This window comes from Orycteropus afer, unplaced genomic scaffold, assembly GCF_000298275.1.
Source record: "Orycteropus afer afer isolate SDZICR_OR568_19922 unplaced genomic scaffold, OryAfe1.0 scaffold00138, whole genome shotgun sequence".
Lineage (NCBI taxonomy): Eukaryota > Metazoa > Chordata > Mammalia > Tubulidentata > Orycteropodidae > Orycteropus > Orycteropus afer.
Window position 1 is genome coordinate 7,439,009 of NW_006921725.1, and position 19,889 is coordinate 7,458,897.

Genomic DNA, 19,889 nt, shown 5'->3' on the forward strand with positions numbered 1-19,889 from the left:
TTTCTAGAAAACTGTCCATTTCCTCCAGATTTTCAAATTTGTTGGAATACAGTTCTTCATAGTATCCTGATATTATCCTTTTTATTTCAGCTGTGAACCAGTTATATACTGTTTTAATTATTATAACTTTATAATAAATCTGATATTTGACAGGGCAAATCTTCATGTGTTATTCTTCCTCAGGTTATTCTGCCCCTTTTTTCTTTCTCTCAGAAAAATTTTAGAATTAAATTTTGAAGTTTTAAAAACTATTATGTAGAGGTTTTGATTAAAATTGTATTGAATCTACAGATCAGTCTAAAGAAAACTGACATCATTGTGATAACACATCAATGATAAGCTGGCAGATTGCCTCTCTGGGAGAGAAAGGACTCTGATTTATAGTATTTGCTAAATTCTGTGGTGTAAAGATTTCCACTGTGGCTGATTATAAATAAGCAACTGACATGAAATCACTCAACCTGGAACTGGAAAGACATATGCACAGTTGGCTCATGTGATCTGGTATGAGTCATTGCCAACAAACTCATATGTATATATATCTTCATTTATTCAGTTTTTTTCCATAAAATTTTATAATTTATTATAAGTATATATGTAGTGCATCTTTTACAAGCTTTATTCCTGGAATGTTCTGTTTTTGTTATTGGAAAATTTTTTTTGAAGCTGTTTTTTCCTATATGTTACTGGAGCACAGAAAGGCAACTGATACTTGTATATTGATCTTAACTGTTGCCTCCTTACTAACCACTTATTGCTGTTAATAGCGTGTTTATATGTTTTCGGTGTAGGTAATTGTATTTAATCTGGAAATAAAGATTGTTTTAAGCATTTCTTTCTTTCCGGTACTTTTTTTAAAAAACAAAAACACAAAACACCTCCCTAGCTAGCCAGTACTTATCTGTCAGTTTGTTGTGTTGTGGTGGCTTGCGTGTTGCTGTGAGGTTGGAAGCTATGCCACTGGTATTCAAATACCAACAGGATCACATCTGGTGGCCAGGTTTCAGGAGAGCTTCCAGACTAAAACAAATTAGGAAGAAGGACGTGGACAGGTTCGCTTCTGAAATAATTGCCCACTGAAAACCTTATGAATATAGCAGGGAAATATCATCTGATACAATGCTGGAAGATGAGCCTCTCAGATTGGAAGGCACTCAAAATACTGCTGGAACTGTAAAATGGTACAACTGCTATGGAAAACAGTATGGCACTTCCTTAAAAAGTGGAAATAGAAATACCATTTGATCCAGAAATCCCATTACTAGGAATATATCCTAAAGAGGTGAGACCTGTGACATGAATAGGTATATGCACACCCATGTTTATCATAGCACTGTTCACAATAGCAGAGAGATGGAAACAACCTTAGTGTCCATAAACAGATGAATGGATAACAAAACTATATATGGTACATACACACACAATGGAATACTATACAACATTAAAGAATAATGAAGGATCAGTGAATCACCTCATAACATGGATCAACTTGGAGGACATAATGCTGAGTGAAATAAGTCAGTCACAGAAGGACAAATATTGTATGAGTCCAGAATTGTAAAAAGTCAAGGAAAGGTTTACACAGGGAAGGAAGCTTTCTTTGTTGGTTACCAGGTAGGGGAGTGGAAGAAAAGGGAGGGAAAATAGATGGATAATTATTAGACATGTTTGATATGCATGAAGGAATTTTAAAGAGAAAGAAAGATTAGCCATTTGTTGATAGTTTTTGAAGTATGTTATGGGGACATGGTGGTTCATTGCACTAGTCTTTGTCTCTGTTTGAAATATTTAGTAATTGAAAAGTACTACTGAGGAAGAGCTGCCTCCTAAAAGTAGAGTTGACTTTAATAACAGATGGAGTGAAGCTTTGTAGACCTTTATTTGCTGATATGGCACTACTCAAAATGAGGAAAAACAGCTGCAAACATCCATTAATAATCAGAACCTGGAATGTACAAAGTATGAACCCAGGAAAATTGGAAATTGTCAAAAATGAAAGAGAACACATAAAGACTGATAAATATCCTAGGCATTAGTGAGCTGAAATGTACTGCTCTTGGCCATTTTGAATTGGACAGTCATATGGTCTACTATGCTGGGAATGTCAAATTGAAGAGGAATGGTGTTACAGTTGTCAAAAAGAACATGTCAAGATCTATCTTGAAGTACAGTGCTGTCAGTGATAGGGTAATATCTACCTACATGGTGGACAAGTTAATACTAGTACTATTCAAATATCCACAACAACCTCTAAAGCCAAAGATGAAGAGATTGACAATTTTTACCAACTTCTACAGTCTGAAGTTAACCAAACAATCAAGATGTATTGATAATTACTGGTGATTGGAATGCAAAAGTTGGAGACAAAAGGCTATCAGTAGTTGGAAAATACGACCTTGGTTATAGAAATCACACTGGAGATCACATGATGGAATTTTGCGTGACCAGTGACTTACATATTGCAAATATCTCTTCTCAACAACATAAATGGTGACTTGAGGTGAATTGCTTGATGTGGCCCTTCTAGCCATTTCCTCCATTTTGTGATGCATTGTAAATCCTATTATCCATCCCTGTTTGGGGTGATATGGTGTTAAGGTCAAGTGCCAACTTGGCTGGGCAGGTGGTAGTAGTGGTTCCCTAAAATGACTGCCAGTTGGCTCTGTTGTGGGATTTGCGTTGAGCAACCAGAGTAGCTGCTGATTGTTATAGTCATCCATTTGGGTTATTTCTGTTGGAGCAACACAGGTGGAATGTATCTTGAGTCCTGCCTTGCTGGAGGGTGTAACTCAGTCACCACCCTTAGCTTCCTTGAGGGTATACCTACGAATCTCTTGGTCAAGGTTCGTCTTCCTCTTGCTCTGGTTCTGTGTCTTGGATCATCCTCATCTCACCCCTGGATTTGGGACAGCAGCCATCATTTGATCTGCTGATCGAGGTTCATCAAACCCTGAGAATTGGGAGGATCCTCCAGACCCACCCACAGAGCTGGGACTTGCCAGTCTGCCAGCCTCCACCACTATTATGTGAGACGATCTCTTGGGTCTCTGTGAGTTCTGTGTGGCATTACAGTGAAATATAGAACCCTAAGACTGGGGAGATTACTGGGAGGAAGATGAGGAGGAGGAGTTAATGTCTGAAATGATGGAGTGGCACAGTGTTTGGACATTTGGGACATTGTTAACCTCCACCTCATGGAGACCGGCCTTGTGCTGACCTTTGTAAGGGAAATTGTTCAAGCATGACTACACGTGTGGACCTCACCAGATGGACTACACAGGAATCAAGTCAGCTGCATCTGTAGAAAGAAACAATGGGGAAGCTCAGTATCATCAATCAGATTAAGGCCAGAGGCTGACTGTGGAACAGACCATCTGTTGCTTATACCTAAGTTAAGTTCAAACTGAAGTTGAAGAAAATTAAAACAAGTACATGAGAAACAAAATATGACCTTGATATATCTGCCTGAATTCAGAGACCACCTGAAGAATAGATTTGATGCATTAAACACCAGTGACCAAAGACCAGACAAGTTGTAAGATGTCATCAAGGGCTCATACATGAACAAACAAAAAAATCATTAGAAAGACAAGAAAGGAAGAAAAGACCAAGGTGGATGTCAGAAGAGACTCTGATACTTGTTCTTGAATGGAGAGTACCTAAACTGAATGGAAGAAATGATGACGTAAAAGAGCTGAACAGAAGATTTCAAACGGCAACTTGAGAAGAAAAAGTATCATAATGAAGTGTAAAAGACCTGGCGTTAGAAAATCAAAGACAAAGAACAAACTTGGCATTTGTCAAGCTGGAAAAACTGAAGAAAAAATTAAGGCTTTGAGTTGCAATTTTGAAGAATTCTGTGGGCATAATACTAAACAAAGGAGGAATTATCAAAAGCAAATGGAAGGAATACACAGAGTCACCATACCAAAGAAAATTGGCTGACGTTCAGCCATTTCAGGAGATAGTGTGTGATCAAGAACCATTGGTATGGAAGGAAGAAGTCCAAGTTGAACTGAAGAATTGGTAAAAAAGAAGGCTTCAGGAATTGTTGGAATACCCCTTGAGATGTTTTAATGGATACAGTGCTGGAGGCACTCAGTTGTTTATAACAAGAAATTTGGAAGACAGCTACCTGGCTAGCCGACTGGAATAGATCCTATTTATGTCCATTCCAGAGAAAGGTGGTTCATGAGAATGAGGAAATTATCAAATAGTAATATTAATATCACATGCAAATAAAATTTTGCTGAAGATAATTTAAAAATGGTTGCATCAGTATATTGCCAAGGAACTGCCAGAAATTCAAGCTGGACACAGAAGAGGACGTGGAAAGAGGGATATGATTGCTGATGTTAGATGGTTCTTGGCTGAAAGCAAAGAATACAAGAAAGATGTTTACTTGTGTTTTGTTGACTGTGCAAAGGCATTCAACTGTGTGTACAAATATAACAAATTATAGATAACATTGCTAAGAATGGGAATTGCAGAACACTTAATTGTGCTCATGAGAAACCTGTACATAGACCAAGAGGCAGTCATTTGAACAATAACAAGATACTGCTTGATTTAAAATCAGGAAGGGAGTGCCTCAAGGTTGTATCTTTTCACCATACTTATTCAATTGGTATACTGAGCAAATAATCTGAGAAGGTGAACTACATGCAAAAGAACATGGCAACAGGATTAGAAAAAGACTCATTAACAACCTGCAATATGCAGATGATACAACATTGCTTGCTGAAAGTGAAGATGACTTGAAGCACTTACTTATGAAGATCAAAGAATCCAGCCTTTAGTGTGGACTACACCTCAACATAAAACAGAAATCCTCACAACTGGGCAAATAAACAACATCATGATAAATGAGGAAAAGATAGAAGTTGTCAGGGATTTCCTTTTACTTGGATCCATGATCAACACCCATTGAAACAGCAGTCAAGAAGTAAGAAAGATAAATTGCCCTGAACAAGTCTGCTGCAAAAGACCACTTTAAAGTATTGAAGAGTAATAATAGTATTGAGATACTATTTGGCAATAAAAAGAAGCAACCTGTGTTCATTCCTTCTCTCTTCCTGCCTGTCTCATCCCTATGTTTATTAAAGCCAAATTGTGTTAAAACGGTATTAAGACTTGTTTTGACAGGATAAAGAAGTAAGTAGAAAGAACATCATAATGCTATTTAAATCTTATGATTCAGGCTTTTACAGCAGCTGTAAACAGAAATCACTATTTGTCCTTTCAAGGGAGCTTTTTTGAATCACTGTCAGCTATAGGAGCTCAGCACAGCATCCTGTTCCCACCCTTTGTTGGCATTATTGGCATTATCTTTAATGTTTGTTTTTTGGCATAATCTTTTTAAGCTACTTGTCTATTTTTTGAGCATTAGTGGTTAATGCTAGGCAATATAACTTATAAATCTATTTAACTAGACACAAATAAAGGGCAGTTTGCTACAACACTTTGAAGTGAATAGACCAGTGCATAGTGTCATGTCAACCCTTCCCTCCGATGTATAGAATTCTCAAAATTCCATAAAGATACCGTATAACCTATATGAGGATGCTGGTTGTTGAACTGGATATTAAATATTAGTAAAGCTTACTTATTTTCTTACTAAGGATTAAATAGAAGCATGTTTTACCCATACTTCACTGGAAGTACATACCCTACAATATATGTGTCTCAGTTTGGAACATTGGTCTAGGTGGGGTCTAGATCATCACTGATGGTCCATTAAAGCTTTCAGTGGCAATGAATATGTCTCTGTCTTGTCCAGAGACAGAACAGTTGAACTCTGTCGAGTGCTACTAAGGAACTGAATTTTAAATTTCATTTAATTTTAATAATTCAAATATAAATGTAAACAGCTACATGTGGTTGGTGGACTATATTAGGTGGTGCAGGCATTTGTCAATGCCTGTGCTAAAAATATTAGGTAGTAAAATAAAGGGTAATATTAACATTTTGATAACTGTAATCTGCCTGTTTTTTTAATTTAAATGACTTTATTTTAACGACAGTAACAGAAGTAAAAGTTCATCCTGAATAAGTTTCTTATATATACTTATTAAGGGTTTTGGTGTTTTTCAACTTAGAACTTTTTCCAACTAAAAGTTAGGTGAAGTTTTGGTGTGTTTTTTTATTGTATTATCTAGACCTAAATTTATAACAGAATTATTCCTTTGCAGGCAGAATACTAGTAAATGTGTCGTAGAAAAATTTCAACTTGGGACCATGCTTGCTTAGAAAATATGTGTAAGAGTTTGTCAATTGTTTTAGATTTCTCTTCACTGAAAATATAAATTAATGTGTGCTGAAAAATTTTATGTAGAAGATTATTTAGGACAAAGCGTAGTCCTTTTTTTTTTTGTATTATAGTTATGATACCACTTAAAGGCATAATACTTCATAATATGGAAAGTAACACTTTATGTTAAACTTGTTTTTCAAAGATGAAAGCAGATTTTGTGGTCATTTCCCAGCTATGCCATAAACATTTTATTATTTAAAACTTATAACTCTATAGATAGTTATTTCATCCATTTTACTTTAGTTTTTAACTGAAATATGGTCAGAAAGAACGTTTTTTCTTCCTACTACTAACATATAAACAGCATTAGATTTAAAAATCACTTAAAAAGGAGATGTGGAGTCTAACACCAGTATATCCACAATACTGTATTACCATTAACACCAAACAACAGGCTACAGATAAACACATAAACGTCTGAGAAGATCAGATGGGGGTCAGTAAACAGGATTATACTCTACACCAAGAAGAGGCTGAAATGAGTCAAGTGCAGCTCACACTTCTTGAACTCTATATACTTTAAATCTTGAGGTATTGTATTCTTCATTTATGCCAGAAGAGGGTGTACTTTAAACTTTATAGTTTGAAACAAAAAGCATTCCTTTCAACTGCTGCAGTAAAGTTGATGTCCCTTAAAATGACCAAGTTCTTTAATTCCAAATGTCCCTTAATAAACATTGTGGGGGAGGGGAAGAAAGGACGTATATATAAACAACTTAGAGCACAGTAGGCTACAAATACTTTGTTTTAGTGTAGAAATACAACTTCTTCTCCCTAGGGTTTTCTTTTGTTATTTTCTGAAATTGAATTTGAGCTTATTAAAAAAGGGCTTTTTTGAAGACCCTTTCGAAGGAAGTTTTATCTTTAAATACAAAAACGAACAAAAACCCTCATGTATATAATTTCAGTTTTGACCTTATTTAAATGAAATTAGCATTATAAATGAAAGCATGAATTTTAAGGAAAAGTAAAACACTGTAGACGAAAGATGTGACTAAAAAGTGATTTTTATTCTTTTGTATTTTGACAGCTTGAAGGTCCATGTGTTTTACAGATTCAAAAAATTCGCAATGTTGCTGCACCAAAGGATAATGAAGAATCTCAGGCTGCACCAAGAATGCTGCGTTTGCAGATGACTGATGGTCATATAAGTTGCACAGCAGTAGAATTTAATTATATGTCAAAAATAAGGTGAATGGCACTTTATTTTGTACATTTGTTATAGAGTGTTCAAAGATGCTATTCAAAATGGATTTCATTTTAAGTATTTTAAAAAGAAGGAATACACTCTTAAGTTCATGCTGTAATTTTCAGAAGAAATAGCAGAACTTTGCGTTTCTGATTGTTCTATATAGAAAAGTAGTAAAGAATGTGGTAAATCTTTTCCTTCTTTCCATGTTAATTATAAAAATAGAAGTTTAAGGTATTGTTGTGTGAATAGTAATCTTTTCAGTTTGCTATGGAAAATTTCAGACTGTTTGGTTATCCAGACCAAACAGAATCTCTTTAGATATGTTACGGTTTCTTTGTTGATATCATAGCAATTATGTCCATCACACTATATAGTGTTCCAGAAAAGTTTTGTAGTTTTTTTAGTTAATGACTAAATCTAGGGAGGTTTGTTTCCCCACATTCTAAGATAAGGAGGAACTCTGTAAGGAACAATTTTCTAAATTCTTTTGGCTATTTTTATAAGAGGCTTTAGGGTCATGAGTATTGGAATGAAGAAAAGCAATGAGAAAAGGGAAAGTGTTTCCTTTATCCTCAGTGTTCCCATTAGGCCAGTTTGAGCTCTGTTTTCTGAGGTGGGAATTTCATTGTACATTTTAAGCCTCCTTTCTCCCCCTTTTCTCACCCTCCCGCCCTTTTTTTCTTCTTAAATAATTTTATTTGCTCATATTTGCTGCTCCGTGTCTTCTGACCTTTGTCATTTGATGTACACTTCTAGACTATATTTCTCTCCTGAGCAAGCATTTAACAAACATTGGCATCTACTGTGTTCCAGCCTCTTTATTAGGTGCTTGAAGTAAAAGGTAAACAAGATTCAGACTTTGTCCTCTAGTAGACTGTATTCTAAACATAGACATAGAAATTATTATCATCTGCTGAGTGAGTCAACTGATTGGAGTAGGAGTCAGAGAATTATATCTACAAGGGGGAGCCATGAGTAGAACTTAAAACATAAGTAGGTATTTTGAGAGAGGTGGGGAGGGGAATCAGCATGTACAAAGATGTCCTGACAAGAACATTGATGATTGGAGTCCAGTGGAAAGTTCCATTTAGTGGGGCTTAGGTGATTTGGGATGGTGGTATGTGAGAGGAAATGTGGTAGTGATTTCCCTTCTGTTTTTTCTTCAACCATTGAATGCATGCCTCTTTAAAGAAGGCCTCTTATTTAGAAAACATACATATGTTTGTCTAAAATGCTGGTTTCCAATACAAAGGGGGTTTATTGGCTTTGTGATTATTTTGCCTTTTTAGAGAATAGGACTCCTACTTTTGGTGCAGAAACACAAGCTTTCCTCCTTTGACAAATTCAGTCAGACTCCCTACAAGGGTCTTCACAGATGATTCAGAAGGAAGATAACCATATATTGGCTTATTTTCTGGTTTTACTGTTGTATATTTCTTTGAGGTAGATGAAAACACAAGATCAGTCCAGATTGAAGGATCCTGCCCTGTGCTATCCATTATCCTCTTTGTGGAATATATTGACACATGCCCATTCTCTCATCATTGAAGCAGCATGTTTTTTTTTGGTGCCATAAAAATGACAGCTTAGAGAATTGCTCCTACATGTAAATGGTTTGGGATTGATTAGTAGTTACCTTAGCAGAAAGGTGGTGGAACTCACAAGAGAAGACAGATGAGTTAGATGGATGTGTACCTCAATTGGACATTTCTTCAGTGTGCTGCTTTCCACCTTTCCTTCAGTCCCATCTCTGCTTTTCTTTTTTATTTTTTCTTTTTAATTACAATGAAGGGACAGTAAAGGTACTTTAAAAAAAAATAACAACACACACACACACACACACACTGTCATTGAGTCTTTTCCGACTCATAGCAACCCCCCATTGGGTTTCTAAGGCTTTAAATCTTAATGAAGTAGATTGCCTCATCTTCTGTAGAGAGTGGCTGATGAGTTTGAACTGCTGACCTTTGGTTAATAGCCCTGTGCCTTAACCACTGTGCCACCAGTGCTCCTTAAAGGTACCTTAAAGCAAAACCAAATTCACTGCTGTCTAGTAGGATCTGACTCATAGTGACCGCTACTTGGGTTTCCAAGGCATTATCACTACAGAAGTAGATTGCCCAAACTTCCTTATGACAAGTGGCTGGTGGGTTTGAACCGCCAGCTTTCTGGTTAGCAGTCAAATGCCTTAGGCACTACGCCACCAAAGCTGCTTAAAGATACCTTACAGTACCAATAAAAACAGCAATGCAACTAAAATATGCTCTCTGAATAAGAGTTAATTATGTTCTTAAAGATGATATAGTAAAAACTAACTACTATCTCATGGTGGAAATAGAACTATATTTGATCTGATGTGATGGCACTTTATCAGTTGTCATAATTATAGCCCACTTTCAGATAATTTCACAGTTTTTTCCTCTGAATTATTAGTGAGAATTTTACACAAAAATTAGTTGATTTTCTGCCTCTAGTATAGCTTTTGTGTTGTTGTTGTGTGCTGTTGAGTCGGCCCCGACTCATAGCAACCCCTCCTTGGGTTTCCGAGGCAGTGTCACTACAGAAGTAGGATTGCCCAACCTTCCTTCCGAGGAGTGGCTGGTGGGTTTGAACCACCAGCCTTCTGGTTAGCAGTCAAGTGCCATAGGCACTATGCTACCAGAGCTCCTAGTATAGCTTTTAGTTGAAGTTACATAATAACCATTTAAATGATCCACTAATTTGCATTAATCTTTTTAAGGTCTGGTATAGTTTTTTTTTTTTTTTAATAAGTGGTTTAGTTTTTACTTTTTTTTTTTTTTTTTTCATTGTGATTTGGCTGAAGATTTACAGAGCAAATTCACTATCCATACAGCAGTTCACATATACTTTGTATCATTTCATTGACCACAGTTTACCACAATGCAACAGCTCCCCTCCCACTTCCTCCCCATAGTTACCTCTTCCCAGTGTCCATCCCTCCATATACTCCTGCCCCCTGAGCTATCTCCCTGTGCATAAGCAGCCCTTCTTTCTCCCATGATTGTTCTCTCCAAGGAGTGTATCTACTTGAGGTAAATGTTCAACTCATATACCTGTCTTTTGTTTGGCTGGAAACCACAGGTGTGGGTTCAATTCCAGATCTGAAGGGCAGCTAGGGCCCATAGTCTCAGTGGTTCTGCCAGGCTCTATCAGACCAGCAAACCTGCTCCCCCCCTTTTTTTTTCTCCAAATGATTTTGAGTTTTGTTCCACATTATTCTCCCTTTCTATCAAGGATCTCCTACATAAATCCCCTTCCAAGTGGATGACAGTGGTAGTCGGGCAACATCTAGTTCTTCTGGTCTCATAGTTGTATAGGCTGCAGATCGGGTGGTGTACCAGTCCTTAGGACTAATTGTTTCCATGAATTTTGTTTTTCTTCATTTTTCTTTGCTCTGGATGAGGAGAAACCCATCATTGCATCTAGATGGCAGCTTGCTAGCTTTTAAGATCCCAGTTGCTACTCACCAAAGTAGGAGGTGAAACAATGTTTTGTATAATATGTTATGCCAATTGAGCTTGATGTCCCCTGCGACTATAGTCCCAAGCCCTATTCAAGTGGCCAAAAAACATATGAAGAAATGCTCACGATCATTAGCTGTTAGAGAGATGCAAATCATAACAACAATGAGGTACCATCTTGCTCCAGCAGTAGCAGCAAAGTTCAACAAGACAGAAAATAACAAATGCTGGCGAGGTTGTGGAGAGATTGGGACTCTCATACACTGCTGGTGGGACTGTAAAATGGTACAGCCATTGTGGAAAGCAGTATGGTGATTCCTTCAAAAGTTGCAATTAGAAATACCATTTGACCCAGCCATTCCATTACTAGGTATATACCCTAAAGAAGCGAGAGCCATGACAAGAACAGATACATGCACACCCCTGTTCATCGCAGCACTATTTACAATAGCCAAAAGATGGAAACAACCTAGGTGTCCATCAGCTGAGGAATGGATAACCAAACTATGGTACATACACTCAATGGAGTACTATGCAATGCTAAAGAATAATGTAGAATCAGCAAAACACTGTATAACATGGATGAACTTGGAGGACATTATGCTGAGTTGAATAAGTCAATCACAAAACGACAAATATTGCATTAGTCCATTATTGTAAAAGTTAAGGAAAGGTTTATCTATGGAAGGAAATTTTCTTTGTCGGTTACCAGGGGTGGGAGGGGAGAGGAGGGAACGCTGTTAGATAGATAGAGATAAGTATTGATTTGTGTGAAGAGAAGAGCAGTGTACCAAATGTGAGTGACCAATATGGCACCATTGAGGATGAGAAAAACAGAGAGAGGTACATGGGAGGTACAGACAACAAATATGAACCCTTTTGCACATACAGTACTGCGTTGTCAGTGAAGGTAAATATGGATATATGGGTGGATAGATGGGTGGACAGGCTAAACACTTAGGTGTGTCTATGAAATGAGGAGTGTATCCAGGAACATATATAGGGTTGGCAGACAATGGTCCTATAAGTTTATGTGAATGATCAGAATTCCCAGGTGTATAGTAGAGCTGACAAGGGGCAAGGTTGTGGCCACTGCTTGGTCACAGCCAGCTACCCAGAGAGACCGAGTAGCTGGTATAGTTTCTTATCTTGCTAATTTAATGTATTCCTACATTTTCATTGCATTTTACATTTGTAAGAATATTAGGTAAGGCTTTGAGGAGCAAACATAGGTCTTAGGTAAATTATGCAATTCTTTGATAATGTCCTTAGAGGCAGGGATACAGCTACCTGGGGTCCTCTGTGCTTATCTTTTTGATAGATTTACTAAACGGTAACTAAAGAGTTAGGAAAATCTGTGTCTGCTGATTGCCTAGAATTGGGAGAAACATCTTCACTTAGTGTAACTGTATTTAGTTATTGCTGACGCTGAAGTGTGATAGACATTGCCCTAAGTTTACTACATTTATCGCCACAGTGCTCTCTGCTTAAGGGTTAGGTTAGGTAAGGCTATTCATATTCATTTGGTCTATAAATTGTATGTGATGACTAACAATAATAAAATTTGGATCCTCAGCGTAATTTTATTAGGTAGTCTGTTTTACTCTATGTGGGGCCTATGAAGCTTTAGAAGCAGGCACACTCTATTTCGTTTTGTTAATATATATTGTATCAATCATCTTTTCTTTAAAATAGAGCAATGTAATGCTCTCACTCATTTGCTTTTGCATGTATCAGCACATGGTAAATTTCATGAGCTTTTAAAATGTGAACACTGGCAGGGCATTTCTTCTAATTTATCCTAAGTATTTTATGGCATACTTCATTCCTTTCCTTTTTAGAAAGATGTATGTATGTGTGTGTATATATATATATATATATATATATAGTACTGTTTTGGGGACAAGTTTACTTAGCAAAATAGGTTCCCATTTAACAATTTCTATACAGATTTTTCAGTGACATTGGTTGTATTTTTCACAGTGTGTCAGCATTCTTATTAATGCAGTACTAGTTGTTCATTTTCTAGTAATATAGTTTCCCTGCCCCCCTTACCTTCTCATCTTAGCGTTAGAGTAGATGTTGATCATTTGCTGCCATTGAGATGATTTTTTAAAAGGGCCCAGCACTCAGAGGTGATGTTCTTTATTTTATGAACCAATCTATTATTTAGGTAAAAGGTGACTTCTAGGAGTAGTTTTGGTTTACAGTTTAAAGTGTAAACTTCGTTTTTGTAAAAGGAGACAAGGGTGTATGTAATATTTGCCATAAATCTGTTAATATTAGCCTGTTAGAGAAAATTCATTTTAAAATTACTGGACTTTAGAGTAAAAAACTATCATTTGATCTCTAACTAGATTTTTTTGTTTTTTAAAGAGTGTTGCTTTGTGTGGATTACTGTAGCTCATATATGTCATTTTGATTCAAACTTTAATTTTATATCTTTGCAATTCATAATCAGAGCTCTGAGGAAGAATCACAAATTTTATATTTTCTGTCTGTCTTTACCACAACTATGTACGGTATAATTATTTTATTTTTTTAAATAATATATGTCAACTGAAGCCCATTTCTTTATCATTTAGCTATAAAATGACTGCTGTGTACCTGGTTCTTCTGACTTTCTGTCTTTGCTGATCTCTTCACGCTACGGCTAGTCTCTGAAAAATGGTTTTGGTCTTTGTACATTTTAAATATGAAACTGGATTCTTATTTTTTTGCAGAGGAACTTTAACGTGTTTTAACTTCTTCTTCCTTATTTTAGCCTGAACACACCACCTGGAACCAAAATTAAGCTCTCAGGCATTGTTGACATAAAAAATGGATTCCTGCTCTTAAATGATTCTAATACCACAGTTCTTGGCGGTGAAGTGGAGCACCTTATTGAGAAATGGGAATTACAGAGAGTAAGTGTAAACTAAGAAGGATGGTTTGAACTTTTAAAACACTCTTTTTTCCCTCATTCCTTATTTTTAGGAGATCTTCCCATAATGAATAGTAAAATTAGTCCTTTGTATCATAGCTAAGTAGAATGGAACATGATGATCTTTAGAGAAACTACCATTGCTAAGCATATTGTTCCTCTAAAACAGATATCATTTTTCAGTACAGGTAGTCCTCCACTACTTACATATTTGATTTACAATGAACCATACTTATGACCATTGTTTGTTTGTACATTTTATTTTTAGTAATGTGTAATACAAGGAGCTCTGGTGGTGAGGTAGATAAGGCATTTGGGTCCTAATCAGAAGATGAGGAAGTCTCCTTTGGTAAATATTTACAGCCTTGGAAACCCAATGGATGTCTCTATGAGTCAGATTTGACTTGATGACAGTGAGTTTAGTTTTTTCTTGGTTTTAATATGTACTACAGAGGTTGTTGCTGTGTGTAATTTGATGATGTTATCATTCTCATGGCAGTGCCCAAAGACAGACAAAGATCAGATTTATAAAGATACTGATAATAAAAGGTAATAATAATGAAAATTATTTAAAAAAAATGTGGTATTTGACTTAAGACAGAACCAACTTGTGACAAAGTTGGAATAGAACCCCATCGTAAGTTGGGGTCTACTGTATTTGTTAATTTTACTATATATATATATTTAAAAAAAATCATTCTTTACTGACAAGTTTTCAGAAATGCCAGTATACCAGTAATAAGCTATGTGTGTATAATTCTTTCTGCAACAAAATCCAAAAGTGTTGTACACATGTGTGTTGACCATTGAACAACATGGGTGTGGTTTGTACAAGTCCACTTGTAAGTGTGTGTGTGTGTATATATATGTATATATGTAAGATAAGCATCTTGGAGAAATTTAAGAGATAATAGGCACACCGCCAGAGGAGTTAACAGAAGATGAAGTGATGGAGATGAGTGCTTTCGAATCAGTGCCAGATGATAAGAAAGAAGATGTAGAAGCAGTGGCAGAAAACACACTGACATTAGACAATCTGGCCGAAGGGTTCCAGTTATCCTAGACTGCTTTTGACTTCTTTTACATCATAGGCATGAAACTAAAGCAAATGTTGGAAGAAGGATTGGTACTTGCTAAAAGGGCAGGGAGGCAGCATCTTCTGACCTCCTCTAACAAGAGGAAGAGGAAGACAGAATCACCATCAGCAGCCCAAGGCCTGCTCCTATGAGGCCAGACATGCTGCTACCCTCCAGCCCTCCTACCATCCTTGACAACAAGTGCCCCTCGTGCAGCACCCACTGACTCTCTGCTAGGTTCGATAATGCACTGCAGTGGCCACACAGAACTCACAGATTATGGGGTTTATTAGGGAAGCAACAGGTTACAATTTAAGTTCAGGAATGTGCTCAGTCTCTCTCAGCTGGCCATCTTTCTCAGCCAGCTGTCTCTCTCAGTAGCATGTCTCTCTCAGCATAGCTCTCTCTCAGCATTATGTCTCTCTCAGTGGTGTGTCTCTCTCAGCCAGCAGTGAGAGATTCCTTCAGCCTCTACAAGGGCTCGTTTTGAGTCTAGCACAGTGGGGAAAACTAACCAATCCCAACATCAGAGTTCTGCACACCTGAGAGAGAGAATTTTCCCAGAATACTACTTCATGTTGCCCTAAGTTGATGACTTTAACAAGCAGTTACTCAGTTGCTCACAGCAAAGTGGGAATCACAAAGACTATGGCTAGAAAAAGCCATACCATGTAATTTACTACACTGCAGTACTGTATAGAAATGTTTTTAGAGAGAGGAAAACACAGGAATGTCAGACAGATTATGATGTATTTCCCTAACAGTACACTGAGTATGCCCGCCTCTCTTAACACCCCTTCCACCTCTTCTATCTTTGCCATGCTTGAGACAGCATAACCAAACCTTTTTCTTTCTCCTCCTCCCCAGACTCCTCAGTGTGAAAATGATGCAGATGAAGACCTTTTATGATGATCTTCTTTTTCTTAACAAGTAGTAAAAAATCATCACATCATATAGTTAATAAACTTATCTGTTGTATATGTGTGAGAGTGTCTTTGTGTGAAAATCTAATAACTATAAGCAAAAACTGTGTTAATGGACAGTTTGTTACTGGTAAGGCTTCTGGTCAGCAGGAGGCGAAGAGTAATTAAGTTTCTTAGGAGTCAAAAGTTATACATGATTTTTGACTATGCGGTGGGTGGGGGGTTGGCACCGTAACAAGGCGTTGTTGTTGTTCAGGGGTCAACGATATATTTGTATCATCTACACACACACATGCTTGCAAGTGAAATCAAGTTTGAATTTTACTGTAACAGAGAAGTTCTTGTGTATTTCCTTGTTGCAGTTGATATTTTATCCCATTTATGTTAGCAATACCTTCATCCTTCCACTCATCTAGATCATGTAATATCTATTCTACTTTGCTTCTTGCAGTCAGATCTCTCATATGAGTCCCTTCTTATCTGTTCCATTGCCCTTAGTAGTTTAGATAGACACCTGCTATCTAGTTGACTTCTGACTTACAGCCACCTTACGTACAGTGGCATGAAATATTGCCTACTCCTTGTGATTGACAGCATGTGTGAGTCCATCGTTCTAGCTTTTGAACCCAGACCATCTCACTGCCCTCATTGGCCCTCTGTTTCACCAAACTTGATGTCTTCCTTTAGTGATTGATCCCACTTGATGACGTGTGTAAAGCAAATGAGTTTGGACACTGTCCTGTTATGATCCATAAGACTTTCATTGACTATTTTCAGAAGTCACTCACAGGCCTTTCTTCCTAGTATTATAGGTTAGGTCTTTAGTGTATCTTGCCTAGACTGCTGTAGTAGCCTTTGAACTGGTCTTTCCACATCTTGATTTTTCTATCTAGAAGAAATATATTTTATAAAGTTCTGCCAGAACACACAGCTTAGAATACATCACACCACACATTTATTTTAAGTGTCTTAACTTTAATAGTCAAAGGCATTTATAATCTAGTCCTAATTCCAGTTTAGGAGCTCTGGTAGCATATTGCCTAAGGCACTTGACTGCTAACCAGAAGGCTGGAGGTTCAATCCCAACTGCCACTCCTCGGAAGGAAGGTTGAGCAATCTATTTCCATAGTGATACTGCCTCGGAAACCCAAGGAGGGGTTGCTATGAGGCGGGTCCAACTTGACGGCACATAACAACACAACAATTCCAGTTTACATTTTTAATTTTCTGAATTCTTTAACACTGATTTTATTTTACTGAATGGAGCTGCTTACTTTTTCTTTGATTATTTATGCTTTCCTGAGTTGTGATTTTGAGGGGGGGGGTGATAAAAAAGATTCTCCTACTCTTATGTCATTCATCTTGTTTTCTCTCCTACTCTCTACATGGAGTGTATGGATGGTGCAAATGTTTAATATGCTCATCTACTAGCCAAAAGGTTAGACGGATAAGTCTGTTCAGAGGTACCTCAGAAGGCCTGGAGATCTACTTCTGAAAACTCAGCCATTGAAAACCCTATTGAGCTTAGTTCGACTGTGACAAATACAGAATTGCCATGAATCAGAGTTGACTTAACAGCAACTGTTACTGCTACTATATTTTTACATGCTTTGGATCCTCTCTATGATTAAATACTCTTCATGCTTTTAGATCCCTCATAAAGTTGTCCAGTCAGAAATACTTGCTCCTTTATTGGATTCTTGTAACACTTTATCCATATTAAGAAATGTATTACCTTCTACCTAAATTATGTTTGTATCTTACCTCTTTTACCAGACTTGAATCTTCTCGAGGTCAGCATTGTTGTTTGTCTTTTCTTCAGTTGTACAAATATTTGTTGAACAGTTGTGCTGTGCCCTTGCATGTAGATCTCATTTAATCCTCCTTACAACCTTGTGAGAAGATATTATATCCATACAGATCAGAAAATGGACTTTCCAAAATAGTAAATAATTAACTTTGGGTTTAGAAAGCTTATTAGTGACAGGTCAGAATCCAAACCCATGTTTTGTTTTGTTTTTCCCCTATGACATCAGAGAAGCCTTCCACTGTCTCCAACGTGGTAGTGCTCAGATAACTTGTAATAGTCACCAAAAAAATATTTGTGGAATGAGTGAAAAGCACATGAAGTTTGTTTAATTATTCTTTGAGCTAAATGTTCTTGTGCCATTCTCAAAACTTGGCCTGTTATATAAAGAGAACTCAGGGGCTTAGCATTACGCTTTTGGAATGTTAAGATACCTTATTGTTGTTATGTGATGTCGAGTCGGACCCGACTCATAGTGACCCCTCCTTGGGTTTCCCAGGCAATGTCACTACGGAAGTACATTGCCCAACCTTCCTTCTGAGGAGTGGCTGGTGGAATTGAACCACCAGCCTTCTGGTTAGCAGTCAAATGCTTTAGGCACTACGCTACCAGAGCTCCTTAAGATACCTTACTCTTTCCTGTTTTCTTAGTTTGAAAGTCCCTCTGTTTATTGGTGGGGGGGATGGGGTGGGGTGGAATTTAAATGAATAAAGAGTTAGCGGCATATTCTTACTCCTTAGGACTCATTTATTATGATACTGAAACCTGTGAGAGGTGGAACTTGATGTTTCTGCCTTGTTTCTCTGGGTCTCACAAGTTTTCTGCTTTTGATGGGGTGTAGTCTTACTGTTTTCTATCACTCTCTATTAAGAATCTTACCTCAGAAACACCAGCAAGTGTTTCTTTTCAATTTGATAGGATTGGAAAGGAAACTAAACCATTTTTTGTGATTTGCATGCTTATTTAAATTATGTACAGATAAGTGCATATACTATGCAAGCAAAGATATGGTAAAATTCACTTTTTAATAAAAATATCTGATATTAACTGTTTCATTGGCTTGATTTTTGGTGAAAGTATTTAAATATGTTTCTAAGCCTATGGACTTATCAAAAAAACTCTTGACCTCTGGTAACTTTTTCAGACTCTTTCAAAGCCTTTATATAGCTGAAAACTTGTGTTTGACTTAAATATTCAGGCTCTTCTAATGGTAGTTCTTCATCATCTTCATTGTCATAATCTTTAGATTACTAGTCCCCGGTTTCTTGCAGGTTCATATCATGCATTTCTGTGGCGATATCTTTGTTGATAACAGTGTAAGATGCGATCTAGACTGTATTTTCTGAAACACGACTGTAAATACCATTTATTGTGTTGAGTCTGCATGATGTTATTGGCCTCAATAACTGTTTTGTGTTGTATACTATCTATCGCCACTGCCAAATAAGAAGTACAGTTCTTAAGGCATTTTCTTTACAGTTCTTCCATAGTCATTTTGATCAATCACTTAAGAAATGAAATTGCATCAAGAACATTGATTTTCCCTGAAATTTCTGATGCCTTCTTACACGTATTGTTGCTGTGTTGTTGTTAGGTGACAACAGAATGAAACACTGCCCTGTCCTGTACCATCCTCCTCATCCTTGCTGTGCTTGAGCCCATTGTTACAGCCAGAGTGTCTATCTATCTTGTTGGGGGTCTTCCCTTTTTTCACTGACCCTCCACTTTACCAAGTACGATATCCTTCTCCAGGGACTGGTCCCTTCTGACCACATGACTCAAGTAGGTAAGATGAAGTCTGGTCATTCTCACTTCTAAGGAGCATTCTGGCTGTGTTTCTTTGATTATATATTTGTTCATTCTTCTGGTGGTCCATGGTGGTGGTGTCACCAACACCACAATTTAAGGTATCAATTCTTCGGTGTTCTGTATTCATTGTCCAGCTTTCACATACATAACTGGACCAATGAGCAGCATCATAATAAATGGAGAGAAGATTGAGGCTGTCAAGGAATTCATGTTGCTTGGTCCTAAAATCGATGCCAACGGAAGGAGCAGTCAGGACATTAGACGACGTGTAGCATTGAGAAAGTCAACTGCGAAGGAACTGTTTCAAGTGCTGAGGAGCAAGGATATCTCCTTGAGGACTAAGGTGCGCCTGACACAAGCCATG

General features: G+C 37.2%; 1 protein-coding gene across 1 annotated transcript in view; it reads left to right on the plus strand.

The window, feature by feature from the left end:
* The window catches only part of TDRD3 (tudor domain containing 3), a 217,941-nt gene that overhangs the window by 20,053 nt on the left and 177,999 nt on the right, over positions 1 to 19,889 (plus strand). Inside the window, exons 3-4 of the mRNA XM_007945569.1 lie at positions 7,344 to 7,504; positions 13,752 to 13,893. Coding sequence (XP_007943760.1) covers positions 7,431 to 7,504; positions 13,752 to 13,893 — 216 coding nt within the window. The 5' untranslated portion in view covers positions 7,344 to 7,430. The remainder of the gene's footprint in view (positions 1 to 7,343; positions 7,505 to 13,751; positions 13,894 to 19,889) is intronic.